The sequence below is a fragment of the Aptenodytes patagonicus genome, chromosome 1 (genome assembly GCF_965638725.1).
Source record: "Aptenodytes patagonicus chromosome 1, bAptPat1.pri.cur, whole genome shotgun sequence".
Taxonomy (NCBI): Eukaryota; Metazoa; Chordata; class Aves; order Sphenisciformes; family Spheniscidae; genus Aptenodytes; species Aptenodytes patagonicus.
Window position 1 is genome coordinate 112,990,328 of NC_134949.1, and position 15,892 is coordinate 113,006,219.

General features: G+C 38.8%; 1 protein-coding gene across 14 annotated transcripts in view; it reads right to left on the bottom strand.

The window, feature by feature from the left end:
* ROBO2 (roundabout guidance receptor 2) overlaps positions 1–15,892 on the bottom strand; it is a 484,548-nt gene that overhangs the window by 48,167 nt on the left and 420,489 nt on the right. For all 14 annotated transcript variants that reach the window (XM_076352017.1, XM_076351963.1, XM_076352000.1 and 11 more), the window contains 3 exons: positions 12,812–12,994; positions 3,034–3,076; positions 1,352–1,479 (listed from right to left, as the gene is read on the bottom strand). In XM_076352017.1, the coding sequence (XP_076208132.1) occupies positions 1,352–1,479; positions 3,034–3,076; positions 12,812–12,994 (354 nt within the window). The remainder of the gene's footprint in view (positions 1–1,351; positions 1,480–3,033; positions 3,077–12,811; positions 12,995–15,892) is intronic.

Consider the following 15,892-nt stretch of genomic DNA (forward strand, 5'->3'; position numbering starts at 1 on the left):
ACTGTTGCAACTCTTCGACAAATTTGGACCTATGCCTCATCCACATTGATGCCAAAAGCTTTAAAACATGCTTCCAGTTTCAGTTGTATAGAGCCAAATGATAAAAGAAAATGGTAATTTTTCTGTATTATGTGAGCTTATGGAAAGATGGAAAAGTACTGAAGGGTTTTATTTTCAAGATATTCACAACAAAGAAGCTGGCAGTTATTCAGTTGCCTTCTAAGTATTATCAAAAGTTTTGCTTACTTTATAATATTTTTGTAAGACAAGAGCTTTACAACTTTTTTATATGGAAAATAAATCTAGAGTGTTTTGTTGTAATTTGAAGTCACAGTAGTCAAACCACAGGCAAGAAGTTTTGCATGGGAACGTATAACCGATGTGAGGGATGGTTTTCAGAAGCAGATTCTGGTACAGTTCAAAACTGAATTCTTTTCACATCAGTTTGATGGTTTTATAGATTTTTTGCATTTTAATGTATTTTTTATATATAAAGTTGTCTTGATTTTTTTTTACTTTTTATGTCTTTAAAATATTTATATACTCATTTACATTAGGAAGCATTGTTCTGAACACCACTATGCAGAACTAGCTGTGTTATAACACCACAGAAACCAAGGAAGTAACACAGAGATGTGAATATTATTATGACTTTTGAAAATCCCAATCATACATCTTGAAATTCCCATTTGAATAAAAAGTTTGAAAGAAAATAACCCCTCTAAAGATTCATCACCATAATTATAAATCATTACCTCATCTCCCCAAAGGGCCTCCTTCAATTCAAAATGGAAATAAACCCCTAAAAAATCTAAATAGTTCCCTTTTATGTATTCTTTCCTCCAATAAGAAGGAAAGTTTCTGAAGACCTTTGAGGCCTTCTTCATGGGTTATGGTTGAGACTGAGAGCAGTCCCTCAGGAGGAAGGGGATGGGGAAGCTGACAGCAACAATGTTCTTCTGTCCTTCTTCTGCTGAAGGAACATCCTTCCTGCATCCCCCGAGTTCTTCTCTGCTCTTACGGACATCCTCTATCCCTGGCTACATCGCCCTGCACAGCAGATTGCTCATCTCCACACAAAAGAGAATGAATCTGAGCAACAAATACATTTCTCTTGAGATGATAAGCAGACCCTGTCTCACCACTGTGGGGTAAATTACAAACTAGACCTTCACTTTAAAGAAGTAGAAAGAGACAAAGCAAAATGAACATTTTAAAGTCAATTTTAAATCAAATCTTGAGTCAAACATAGAAAGAACTATAATGTTAAAAATATTACACAGTGTTTATCATAGATGTTAACTAACAGAAACCTATTGTATACTATATGGTGACTTAAAATGAAACCTACCTCCACGACCGAAATTGCCAAGATCATTGGGTCCACTAGTGCTGTTGTTTACTGGCAGACTTGTGGCAGGCCAAGAGTCTGCAAGCCAAGGATAACTGGGGTCACTTGCATTCAACAGACCTGGTCGACTGAAGCAGAATGAGAAAAAAAGGTATACATACAAATATATATATATTTACAAAATTTAATATATCTGTGAGACAAATAGTGATTAAAGAGACCATCTGACTGTTCTAACACCATAGGTAAAAAAGAGTTTAGAAGACGTTAATTTATTTCAAATTAAAATTGTGTAGCCTTTGATGATTTAAAGACGTGGAACAGTTAATTAAGGATATATACAAATCAACTTTGTCAGTAGAAGTGGGACTAGGCATCCGTCATGATTCTGCCAGAATCCAAATGAACTCCGTTGTCTGTGTGAAACAGGGGTTAGGCAGCACCATCACAGGATCCTACACCAGGGCTGCATGATAAATTACCACCTCAAGGGAGCCATCGCTCAAACTGATTGCTCCGTATCAGCCATTTCCAGGACTTTGGGCTACTATTTCTTCCTTCCCTTGCATCCCAAATGCACGCCTGTCATCTACAGGCTGGTAACTCTTTCTCTGAGCACTCTTGGATGGTTTAGAGGCAAACAGGTTTGAGTAAGATTAATGGAAAGTCCACAGCTATCTTTACCTGCCACTACTGCATGGCTTTTATATCCCTGTAATTCCCAGCTTTGAGAGCAGTATTAAACAGCGAGTATGTTGAAAGAGAAGGTACGCTCAGGCCATAAGGCACCATGTCTCTCTCACCCCAGGATAAACAGCCAGAAATTTAGCAAGGCAGGTGGACTGTTTGTGTTTAACAGGGAAAAGAAATCATTTCCTGCAGACACTCCCTTCCCCCAAACGAAAACAAAAAACCACCCACAGTTCCGCAGCTTTTCTAGGTTATTAATGCACTCATGAAGTTGGAGCAACATCTCCGATCATTGTATGTTATAGACCCCTGCCTGGCACAATCCCTAAGAGAAACATAGGTTTCTATGGAAACGGCAATAAGAAGACCCAGCCGCTTTCTTGCCACATCTACTCACTCTCATTAGGCCTAATCTCTTTTTGCTAAAATATTGATTAAACGGGAGATTGGAAGTTATTACCAGGGCCTAATTACAATCTCCATATTGGCAAAGGGAAAATAGATGAGGATATATGGGCCCGTTATCAGCTTTTATCAATTTCAATTGAGTAGCCAAAGTTGTGGAATCCAGTCCTATCAATCTACAGCCTATTCATCATCCATGAATCATTTATTTCGTGATCGATTAAGTGTAATTGTTCACTCACAGCAATTTAGGGGGAGCCAATAAGGAGTCTTAAACAACAGCAACTTCATTTGCTAATGTCTAATTAATGCAATAAACATCCCAGTAACAAATGAACACATTCCTTGTGATATTTACTACTCATTTCTTTCAGGGCATCTGGGAGATATGAAACATCTGGGCTTGACTCCTCCAAAGTGCACAACAGATAGGTCATTAAACCTTGTGGTAAGCTACTTAACTCCTCCTAGCATTGTCAATCTTCCAAATGATCAGTTATTACCCAAGTACATCACCTACAGCATTTTTCAGATCCCTCATTTTAAAAATAAACAGGATGGAAAGACCTTTATACAAAGAAACGTACCTTCCATTGCTCATTAGTCCTCCATCTCCTCTTTGGAAAGTGACTGTGTTTTGGTTGGAAAACAAAACAAACACACACACACACACATGCACACACATATAAGACAGGGAAAAATCAATTAGTAATAATTCAAAGTAACAATTCAAACTGCTTAGTGTCTGAGATTGGAGGCCTCTTGGCATCATCACATAATAAAGTACAGAAAATATGAGAGAAAAGGATCAAACACATTAGGGTTACAATTTGTTTAGGATTTCACTGCACCTTATTGGCTAACATCAGTTTGGTCCGTAGCTTGCAAGGCAAACCAGCTGCCTGGGTAAAAGGCCTGAATTTACCACAGGCCCCTTCATATGACTTTGCGTTGCTAGACTGCCATGTGATGAAATTGTTTTCTTGGCATGCTTTTCCTTCAGTACATAATGACATTGCACCAGTGAGTTAATAACATCATGTCGTAATGCAGTAATATAATGTCACCACACAAATATGCCATTTCCCAGGACAAATACGAAGAGGTGGCAGCTCTATTAGAGCTGAAGGGGTGAAAAAAAAGCATACAGCTGCACTGTTTCCGTTAGAAGTACAGTATAAGAACCAGCACCCACACACAAATGCATACACACCAGTATCACTGGGAAGAGAAAGTGTTTCCAGTCTTGCCATGGGGGATGCCAAGGATACGTTCAGAGGGAGACAATTGTTTTCATGGCTCCATTCATGGGTGTTTGACAAAAAACAGCCTGTCCCTTATCTATCTTATTAACAGGATTACATTTCAGGGCAATATAGGTAAACCCACATTACTGGTGAGATGCTAACTGACAACATTTGATGCTCCTTTTTGAAGCACTGGCAAATATTTTGAATCAAGGCCAACAGACTACTCTGGTTCTCAGTGGCAATATCCCATTATTTATTGTCAGGCATAGATAAGGCAGACTATTAAATTATATCGATGTCCTGGACACCTGCATCTTTACAGGCCCCTGACAAGATGACGGTTCAAATTTCAGAGAGGAATGGAAGAGTCTGTGGCCAGTTTAATTTAAAATAGGCCTTGGTTTGGAAAGACTATTGGCCTTTTTAAGACAGACATTCCCACCATTAAATTATCGCTCCCAGAGTATTTGCAAGATTTTTGAAATATTAGTCCAAACTACACTAATTCAAGACTAGGATTTCTATTACACACCATTCTAATCAGACAAAATTACTACACCCACCAGAAATGCTGTAATCATTAAAAAAATTAGCAATGACATAAATCCACTGGGAAAATACTTCTGATACCCTATAGAATCCTTGTCACTTCATTAACTCCTAGGATAATTTCACAGTCTACGTTCAGCAAAGGGGACAAAACTGGTCCCTCTGGAAGCCCTGCTGGAAGAGTGCTTGGGTAGCGTGATTAATTACCCTTCACTGCAGAACAGACTAATATCAATATCAGAAAATCACTGCAGTCATATGTCACATCAAAATGGTTAATAGCTGAATTTTGAAAGGACGTAATCAAACCAATTAATGAAAAGAAAATCAAAATGCAAGCATGGGAAGTATTAAATAAAAGTCTGCTTTCAAAAACAAGACATGGTAAAACATTGCAGCTAATTTTAGAGCCAATGCTACTTTCATTCACGTTGTTTCTAACAGGCTGTCAAATGACTGTATCACTCATTGCTTAAAAGTGAATAATCTGAAGTGCTGTGGATACCATGTGTGAATGTGCAAAGAGGTGGGTACTGCCTGGCTGTGTTTCAAAGCATGTTGGTCAAAAGTACATTTGATGCTGTTTCCTTTCTCCTCCTCCCCTTCAAATTTAATACTCCATTTCTCCAATTTTCTGCATTTGTCAAAGCAACAAGAAATAAGGAAAATGAGAAACACAGGCGCATTCAGTAACAACTCTTATAAATGATGTTTACAGATTTAAGGGAATTCCAGTAAAACATACTTTCTGAAAACTTCTTGGGATTAATGTTCTTGTTTAGACTACCATCTACCAGAAATAATTTTAAAGTAATATTGTCACCACTTGTACAGCACATACAGGTGTGTGAGATTTTAACTATGCATGTCATATGGACCCCCCCCCCCAACCTCGTGGTCTTCAAAGTATTTATATCCCTTGCATACCCTTATAAATCAAAGCTAAAATGGGGGAGCTAGTAGGAGATTGCAGCAATGTTTGCCAGACACATTTTATTTTCCGTGTAGTGAGGTATGGAAAAAACTCCAAGGCATGCTGTGAGAAACCTATCAAGAAGACATGACATCGAAACCTCTTCGCTAGAGCCATAATTGCTGCAGATTGGCTGTGGCATATGAGCTTGTTGAGAAGAGACAGGTATCACAGCATTTACTCTTTTTTCTTCTATCTGTGTATCCTGGTAGTAGTAACAGTTTCCTGTTTTTTTCCTACATGAAATAATCTTACACCCTCCCAACATAAACACTGTTTTTAGAAGAAAGGTTCGGCTTAGTTTATTAAAAAAAGAACTTGACTTGCAGTGACATTGTTTTTTCTGGGGAAGACTGTGCCTGGCTCATGTGATGTGTATGGAACTGGGAAGGAACACAGGTTCTTTCATTTATCCTCCACCCTGTATACCAATGCATGAATGGTTATAATCTTCATGAGAAAATAAACAAGAAAGTATTTTAGCTACTATTCTTGGTGGAAAAGGCTATGCAATATCAACTAAGCTAGCTAAGATTCCTCTTGAAGCGTGGACATGTCATCAGCATGTTACAGAAAGAAAATCATATTCCTGATGCCATCCATAAATGGGCTACCTGAGGCTGGATAGAGAAGGTGCCTTTTTTTTAGCATCAATATTATGAAAGGAAAGACAGCTAACAACAGAAGATATGGTCAGGCTGCCAACACAAGCACTATGTTTATCATTCCTGCCGTACGTTTTGTCAGCATTTTTGCCTGCAGTTTGATTTCTGCAATTACAAAACAAGTCTAAGCGCCTGAATAGGAGCATACTTAATGCGATGCAGGCTTGTAGATGTCACTGTAAAAATAAAACACACAGACAGCTGGCTTTATTCATCCTGTCTCCACTTCAGAAAGAAGCAGAGCAATTTCAAGGGGCAATGTAAGAGGAGGAAGGGAAGGATGTCCCTATCACTGACCCACCCATCTCCCTGGCTTTTTGTCACCGAGGAAGCAAAAAGGCTCTTTCAGCATTCTTTGCATCTGATATATGTTCTTAGAAAGGCTGAAGACCTGCAGGGATGAGATTGGTTTTCAAAAGAAGATGAAAAAATAACCTCTGCATAGAGAGATTTTGAAGGAATCCCCACCAGCTTATACTTCAAGGACTGTAAAAATGCAGAAATATAATCCAAAGTGCATTTTAAATGCATAAATATTTAAGGAAATTATATTGTATATATTTGTATGAAGAACAGCATACGTTAAGGAGCTTTCCATGTGCTTTTTACTAAATATATGAGGAGGTACCCAAACCATTTACTAATATTATCTGACAAGGTTAAACTTAATCTTCATGCCGGTTAGAATTGGAAAAATAGGAATGTATAGGAAGTTGACATTCTGAGGCAAGAAAGCTTTAGAAAGCTTTAGAAAGCTTTCTGTATTGCCTATCTCTAGTAGGCCACATTTTCCTACCGCAAATGAAAACTTTAATGTTGCCAGCCAAGTCTCATTCCTTTTTCTGATAAGCTGTTCCTCAAATATGAATGTAGATTAATCCTCTTTTAATAAGCATTAACTCAGAACAGATAATCAGCATATAAAAATTCCATCAAATCTTCTGTCTACCTTTGGATGATTCAGCTGACCCCAAAGGGATATTCCACACCATATGACGTCATGCTCAGCATATAAAGCTGGGGGAAGAAGAAGGAAGAGGGAGACATTCGGAGTGATGGCGTTTGTCTTCCCAAGTAACCGTTACACGTGATGGAGCCCTGCTTTCCTGGGGATGGCTGAACACCTGCCTGCCCATGGGAAGCAGTGAATGAATTCCTTGTTTTGCTTTGCTTGCGTGCGCGGCTTTTGCTTTGCCTGTTAAACTGTCTTTATCTCAACCCAGGAGTTTTCTCATTTTTACCCTTCCGATTCCCTCCCCCGTTCCACTGGGGGGGAGTGAGCGAGAGGCTGTGTGGTGCTTAAACCACAGGCTGGGGCTAAACCACGGCACTCATTTAACAGTTTCAGGAGTTGCACATAAAATGTGTAGCATTCCATAATTCTCTATCTATTTTTAATTTGTTTTTGTTTACTTAGTTTCATGAAATCTTTAATCCCAAGGAGCACTAGTCACTAAATAAGCTTACCTACTCCTAAGTGAAAATACATATTTACTTTCTTTGCATGACTGATGGCCTAGACACTTGAAAACACCTGAGTATTCAAGTGAGTAGGTACTGGCACAACAATGAGTTTGAGTGCACAGGAAAGATAATCAAGTGAATTAAATTTCTCTTATTTCTACCAATAGATTCCATGCCTTTGTTGTATAAGTCCTTATACCAAAATGTGAAAAGAGAATTGCAACTTCTAGTACAAAATAAACAAATTCTGTTCTGTCATTGTAATACGGGAATGAAACAAATCATCTATTATATGAGAAGTGGTCAGATATGTCTTTTGTGCCATCTGTCTTTTCTTGTATCATGTAGAAACCCACAGTGCGTGTTTATACCCAGGCAATCTGAGTAAACGGTAACCACAAAAATACAAAAAAAACCAGTGCAGCAGTACTTTAGCTTTTATAGAAACTCACAAAAGTAAGACCAATCCTTCCTTTATATCACAGAACAGATGACTGAAAAGGGGTAACATTTGTATTTAGTGTCTCTGTGCCAGATTTTGTTTTGCTGACAGTATGTCACGGTCCCGAAAAATGTATACTTCTTGTACAGCCGCAGACGATGACACTACTACTTACCAGTAGTAATCTAACAAACATAGTCGAAAATCACATGTTTTGTAGCACTGATATTACTGAGAATCAATGCCTGGTGAGTCATGATGGGGGAAAGGGAAGTGGAGGAATAGTGATGTACAGAATTGTGGCTCAGTAACTACCGGAGTCAGTTCAACGGAAAATAAGTAAAAAGATTTAGCTATGATTTTCAATGTCACTTTATTTGTGACCATCTGAGCAATCGATCAGTGCTTATGAAAATGTTCACAAAGACAGAAAGCTTAATGAATTTAATTCAACCAATTACTCTTCTCTGGCACAAATCTTTACCAATTGGGTGACATTTGCTGTTTGCTCTTCTCCTACACAGAGTGTTACAGTGGTTTAGTCACACAGCAGAAATTATACCTCTTAGGAGCCTAATAACAGAATACAAATAACAAATAGTCCCAGTGAATAACCCATAATCTGAAAATGACCCAAAAGAACATTTTCAGCAAGTAATTATATAACTGCAGAATCCAGACTTTTAAACAACTATTTTTAGTGTTCTAAGTTCTACACATTTGCAAATACCACTGAAGAAAAATAAAACAAAAAACATTTACATCAGAAATAACTGAAAAAAATAGGTTTTTGTTTTGTGTCTGAAATAGAGTAAATATATGAATGTTCCACTAATATATTCAATTCTTTTTATTACACAGTCAAATCTGCACATTCTGCAACCTTCTGAAGGAAGAATTTAAAGCAGATATCTGAACAAAAAGTGTGCACCTTCTAAAATCTGAGTATATTAGGATAAATTCTCCTTTAGTAAAACTTCATTGACAGCCGTCTCTGATGAAATTCTGAAAGCTACATACCACTGTCTAAATATTTAGATATGAAACCAAACTGCTTATGAATCATAACTTTGAAGGGAACAACATACAGTTGTGAGTGTCATCAAACCTTCACAAGCATGGATATGTTTGTCTAAATTATATTACCAATGGCAAATTCAAATATTAGAGAACTAACCATGTGTCTTATGGAACTCTGGGTATAAAGATAAAAAACATGGACTATGTTCTTTCATAAGAACAACTTTTTTTTTTTTTAATTAATGATATTTTTCTTGGACTTGACTACTGGATGACTTAGGTTCTCAGTGCCTCCAGAAAACATTATAGGCCAGGAAACAGAACTACGTGCTGTTATAGTTCTATAAAGTCCATGAGATGTCAAAACTGCTTTTAAAAAAGCAAATTTTTGGCAATGCCTCTGACATATCCTAGTTGTCCAGCACATGTGGATCAACTGCACTGAATCAGGCACAGTCACTGTGGCTCCAGCACAACCCTGTGTCATGCCAATGTACGCTACAAAGACAATGGAAAAAACTCCCCACAGTTACAGACAGCTGACAGTGGCATGATGGCAGGAACCAAATACAAAGATGCATTATTTCATTTTGGAAAAAATCCTATGCTGCGTCTCAAAGAAAAGCAAGTAAAGCGGTTAGGGTAGGATGTGTTGTGCCACAACTTACACTATCTTGAACAAACCTGCCTGGAAGCCAGAGGCGCAATTCCTGAGCCCCCAGAGCTTCTCCACAAGGACATTTCTCCCTCACAATGTCACAGGCCCCTGGGGCAGACACCACCACCTTCGCTCATCTGCCTCGACAGTCATCGGCTCTTTCCTGCTAAGCTAAACACTCAAGCTGTGGCTGAAGTTAAGCAAGGGCAAGAAAGCAGTTAGCTGAGCATGAGGACCGGTTCAGCAGTGCAGTAGGAAAACTGGCCTCTATCACATGGATGGCAGAGGGGACGGAAGAAGAGACAGCTTTGCTAAGTGGAACTAAGGGGCCAAGCCACACGCAAAAAACTTTACAGACTTGTGCTGGAAAATGCTGAGATTTATCAGCCTTTTACACTGTAACACTGAGGTATAATTATTTTTGAGTTTTTGAATCTCGAGCTTAGGCATGAGAGCAGAAGCTAATTATTTGTATTAATTATTACTATTAATTTTATACTCTATTTTTCCTGGCTATCCATATGTTGATTAAGCTGTTTGCGACCTGCTGTTTCAGCCACACTTCGTTTATTCTTCACATATCTTTAATCACGCTTACGATAATGGTCTACCGTATGCTATGTTTATTAAAGATAAGAAAACTAGGATATCAGCTTTGAATTGGACAGGCAGAAAAAAGGCAAATGCTTCAATTTCAAAAACACTGTAAAGGCAATGCGTGCATAGGTTAATCACTAGATTGCTTGAAGATCTGAACACCTCGTGGCAAGGCCAACATACACGCAACTAACAGCTAAAGTGGAAGAAAGTTCCATTTCTCTAGTTAGATTTTCAAAAATGTTTGAGATGATACTTTTTTTGAGCTTTAAAATAAAAAGTCAGTTATATATAACTAATGCTTGTTTATGTTGTTAGTTCAAGCATCTTGTCCTGCAAATTACTTTCAAAACTGCATTATTTCAAGGAGTTAGATAAGTATGCAGAATTATAATGACAGATTATTATAATGGTGGTAGATTTTATGTACGCCTGGAATCACTAGGAGGATGAATGCTACATTTTTATCACAGATAGGCAGCAGAAGTATTTCTCCTTGTATTTGGTTTTAATTCTGCATATCTCACATGTTCATAAACACTTAGATAGCTAATGTTTGCAATGACGTGTTGATGAGGTAAGAGACAGACTAATGGACAGTACCTGCAGGGGTGAAGGTGAAGGACTGAACTGCAAAACAAGAAAGCAAACACATTGTGAGTTACACACCCTGATAATAAGCGCTAATTGCAGGGCACGAGTTTCCTCTGAAATTTACTCAGTTGTGGTTGAATATCATAAGCGGGACATAACAGTGGAGCTTAAAGCACTAACCAGCCAGCAGCCAATGAGAAATGATGGTTGGAAAGGTGAGCAGTGAATTTTGACAGTCACATTTGAAGACTTTCTGTGTGGACATGCTGTTCTCCAAATTGTAAACATTAGGATAAATTTTGAAGCATGATCTGTTATGAACTTTCCTTGCTGAAAGCATACACTATTTCATAATTCTGATGATGGGAATTCTGTGTCATGATGCAAAGTTCACATCACACTTAGATGCAGCAAACATCATGAGAAGGAATGAGTTGCAGGAGACACACTGTTTATAATGACTTTTATAATTATTTACAGCTATGCATTTTAAGGTACAAAAGACTTTGCTCTCAATCTCCACCCCCACCCCCAACATGCCAACTCACATACAAGAGCTAATAATTCTGCTTTTTAAAAAAAGAGTAGCCTTAGCTTGTGTCCAAAGTTTACGTATAGGACTGTTTCCTAAGAGGAATAACAGTACAGCTGTCTCTTAATATGAAAAGTCTTGGGATCCAGACTGATATTTCATATAAACACATGTGTAGGTGTGTGTGATATATATTAGTTTCTCAATTAACACTACCCCACCTCTTAGAGAGTAAAAGTCATTGCTGTTAAAGGAAAGAAAAAAACAGCTTGGCAAAAAGCATAACCTATGAATGATGCAGGCCACGTGGTGACACAAGGTGAGGTTCCACAGAAACTGAGTCAGTCCAAGAGCCACTGAAAGGGTCTCCCTCTGCTTCCACTGCTCATCTGATTGCTTGGGCTGCCTTGTTTCACTAAGCCAGTGGAAAACTAATCCAGCAGGAAGGATTGAAAAACAACGTAGAACAGTTTCCTTCTGGTTTAGCGAGCCCAGTCAGGACATTGAGGAGTCTGACGATGGCTAACGCCAAGGTGAGGAGGCATAGGACTGTCTGGCTGCGAGCAGGGAATGAACGTTGGTTTTTGGCAAGTTGTTAGAGATGCTCAGCCACTTAGGGAACCTGTGTTCTCGGGTTCGCATGTGATAACTTGTAAATGGAAGAGCACTAGTGTAACGTTAGTGTGATATAATGTCAACATTAAATATGCTGTGTCCTCAACTGTGCAAATCTTGCTCAAAAAGGAAATGTTTTCTCTTTTTAAATGTTAATAAGCTCTGCAAGAGAACCTACCCCAGTATTTGAAGAACAGCTTTTTTGTGTTAAATTAGGCTTCAGACTGACCCATTTTATGGTAATTCACCTGACTTCCTAAAAATTCATAAGAATCCTGAAGCACAGAATAATACACAAAACAAACAGGCTGAGGGAGGAAGAAAATATTTCCGTTTGGCAAATGTATTTATTTTTCCAATGTAGTTTTCAAAAACTAATTTGTAACTGGAGCAACACATTTGGTGCAAGAGGGATCACACTGTGAGGGCATTCCAAGGTGTTCTACCTCCAAGACAAAACTTTTTATGGCTTCTGCCATAGGTAAATTTTGACCAAACTTCTCTGTCTAATACATCACTCCTCCAACTACAGGTATGGAGTCACTGATTAAGTACCTCCGTTCATTTCCGATGCACATGGCTTCAAAGATACAGAAATGCTTGGCAATGAAGAAGGAGAAGACCAAATACTCTTTTTAACCTTCCTTGTGAGGGTCTAGTCTAATTCACATTTGAGCACATAAATGGAGCCAGACCGCTAACAGAGTGCCTTCTGAGCAAGGAGCAAGAGGTACAGTTAATCCTCTTTGTACTTTTTTATGCTAGATGTGCTGGAGATGTAAAAATAAAGACTGTCTTATGATAATGATGAAATGTGGTACCGAGCAATGCATTTAAAGCTTCTCATACACCGGCATTTTCACAGCATACATTTAAAACAAGCATACAAAATTCACCCAGGCCACCTTTGCTGTAAGTACAAGACGTTTTTTAAGTAGGTTTAATGGCACCTGTTCTCTTCATGATAGAACCTGATGAGATGGTAATAAATAGTTACTGTTCTTACCAGCATAATTGCTGAGCCCCTTCCTCTTCTTTCTGCGCCAGTACAGCCAGATGCTGAAACCCATCAGAATTACCCAACATGCACCACCGATGCCAGCTATAAAGGCAGGCTGTTTGACAACATCAGTGATTTGCTCAGTTATGCTGTTGTTATTTTCAGTGATGACAACTTCGTTACGACCTCCTGCACAAAAGAAATTCGACAGAATGTTGTTGTTATGGATTCTGTAATACAAACAGGAACCAAGTATTGCAAATGAAAATTTAAAAAAAAACAGTAATGCACCTCAAAAGAATTATCCACAGTAGGAGAGCTTTAATGAGTACCAATGCACACCTTAAAATGAATGTTTCTAGAAAGTAAATCCATAATCCATTGTGATTTTGCAAACATATATTTGAAAAGATAACTCAATAGCACTCTCCCAAGTAACCTAACAGATGACAGTCCAGAGCCTTTTTTTAACAATATATTGTTTGTTGGTTTGTTTTTACATAGTTATAGACAGAATACAATGATGAAAAAATGGATCATAGTAAACCAATTAAAAAAAAAAAATCAAGCAATCAATAAATAGCTTTTCCAAATGAGAAATCCAAATACAAAATATGCTACAACATCAAAAGACAGTTCCTTCTCTCACTGTTGTCAGCATGCCAAAAATTCTTACTTAACTCATTTGTTTTTGCTGCATGCTAGAGTTTCCAAATTTAACATTAAAAAAAAAAAAAGTATTTTCAACCTGTAAGAAATAATTATGATATGGAATACCAATTAAAGTGACATGCATCAAAAATTATTATATAGCATCCTAAATTGTGTATATTACATTAGAAAACTGTAAATTTCAGTAGATGGTCCCATTGTTTCCCCCCCACCTCTTTCTCTAAAAGGGAACTTTTCTAAGAGGAAAAGCTTGGTGTCTGGTTTGGAAACAAATGCTCATAAAAGAATGTGAATGGAAATTCAGGAAACGCTAAAGCATATAATTCTAGGGCTGGCACTTTTCTACTTCAAACCTTCTCTTGTCAAAAATGGTTAGTTTTAAAATTAGGAAATGCGGAACATATTTTTCTGCAAAAAATATGAATATTGATTATATGTACTTTTGATATAAACTGCCCACATCTGCAGTTTTGAAATTGGTGAAAGAATTATCCATCATTTCTGGTAAAAGCATTTATATAGCTCCATCCCTGAAATGTTTACGCAGTATTATCAGATGTCTGTATGCATGCTGAAGAGCTGCAAGAGTAGCTACTCTACTGAGACAAAAAAGATGCAAATACTATGATTCTCAATTATGAGAGCCTATCGCACACACGTAAAGGTAGTAGAATATGGCAATAAAACACTGAAATGGTCATTCAGAGGAAATTATTAAAAGTATTGTAGCATTATGCCTTGCTGTGAAAATGTACGTATTCCTCGTCTATAATTCAGCAACAGTTAAATTTACCGCTCACTTCTTTCAACAGAACACCACCTGCGTCTGCACACTGGCTTCAGCCTAAAGCAAACAAACAAGGTCGTTGGCTAAAGCGGACATGAGAAGTCTGACACTTCCAGTTTTATTTCCACAGACACCTCCTTGCCCGAGACCCAGAATTTACACCAGTCAAGTTGCGAATAGGGATCCCTCCCAGAGGGCCCGTCGGGCTAGGTGTGCCTTCCCTGCCCCAGCCTGCCCCCCTACCGCGGGGGACCGGCTCTGCCCCAGCGCTGCCCCAGCCAAGACGCAGCTTCAGGCCCTAAGCTGTGTTCAGAGCTGGTCTGAGTTACTCGGGAAGAAATGCGATGCACTGCATTAGATTGCTATCACACTGTTAATGATCTCGGTGATTTTATTAAGCTTCCTCTCTTTCAGCACCATGTCAATATTTAGTAATGATGACCGTCTGCTTTTGCAAACAGACTGTTGAAACTGTGCTACAGCTTGGCTTGCTTTCAGTAGTTCTGTGCAAGAAACAAAACAGGCTTCCCGCAAACAAAATAGGTCCCACAGAAGGATGCTGACAGACTACGCGTGGCTAATGCATAAAAAGGCAGTACACCAGTACCGGTATCCTGTACCAGTCTGTACTGGCCACGCTGGTAAGCTTTACTAGCGTCAGGGCCTGGAAGCTGCAGCTCTCCTTTCCCATGCTTTCCTATTTTGTTTTGCTGTCGCCAAAGGCCTGATGGTTTCCAGTCCTGATGCAGCAAGCGAGAATAAAACTCAGTGAGCACCTGTGACAAGGAGAAGAAGGGAGGCAGCGGTGGCTCCTTTATCAGATTTCCCCCTGGCTGGCCCAGGGACCTAACCCATAGGTGCACCCCAGTGCTGAAAAAGGAAGTGCTGAGAGTAAAACTGATAGAAAGAGGCACTCTACGGCATGCTCTTCCAGGCACGCAATTGATTTTCTAGTAGAAATCAGCATGGGAGTTGATGTTGCTCTAATTGCCATTAACTCAGTTAATTTCTGCGCCCTTTGGAGGAGAGGTAAAAGCAGCGGGACGGTGAGGAAACAGGTAATGTCGGTGCTGCTTCGGAGGCAGCCATGTTGCCATGGGGAAGAGCGGGAAGGGAAGTGCTTCAGAGACACCGGCTTCGGGAGCGGACACTCCTGGACTCAAGAAAAGAACCACTGCTTCCCACTAAAGCCTCCAAAAAGTCTGAAGATCCCATTTTCTTCTCTAAGGTCAGAAATCAGTCCTTTGAGAATGGAGGATGTGAGAGCAAACTGCAGAGCCTGGGGAGAGCTTTCAGTGGACTTTACGCTCTCCCTCTCTTCTAGGGGAAGGTACAATCTGTCTCCAAATTACCTTCTAAAGTTTGCAGCCTGGCTGTTTGCTCTTACCCTTCAGTGCCTAGCAATTACAACTGCAAAAGTAGTAATTCATTTAAATGTCAAAATAACATATGCTTTGTGAAGTCGATGACTGAAAAATAAATGGATACAAATGAATGTTACCCACTGACGTTTGATAAAATTAATATAATCGCTGGGGTTTGGGGAAACAAATGGCATTAATTTTGTATTTCTTTATATAATATTCAAGCAGAAGTAATAAATGCCTTCCAAGGTACCAGTGTACTAT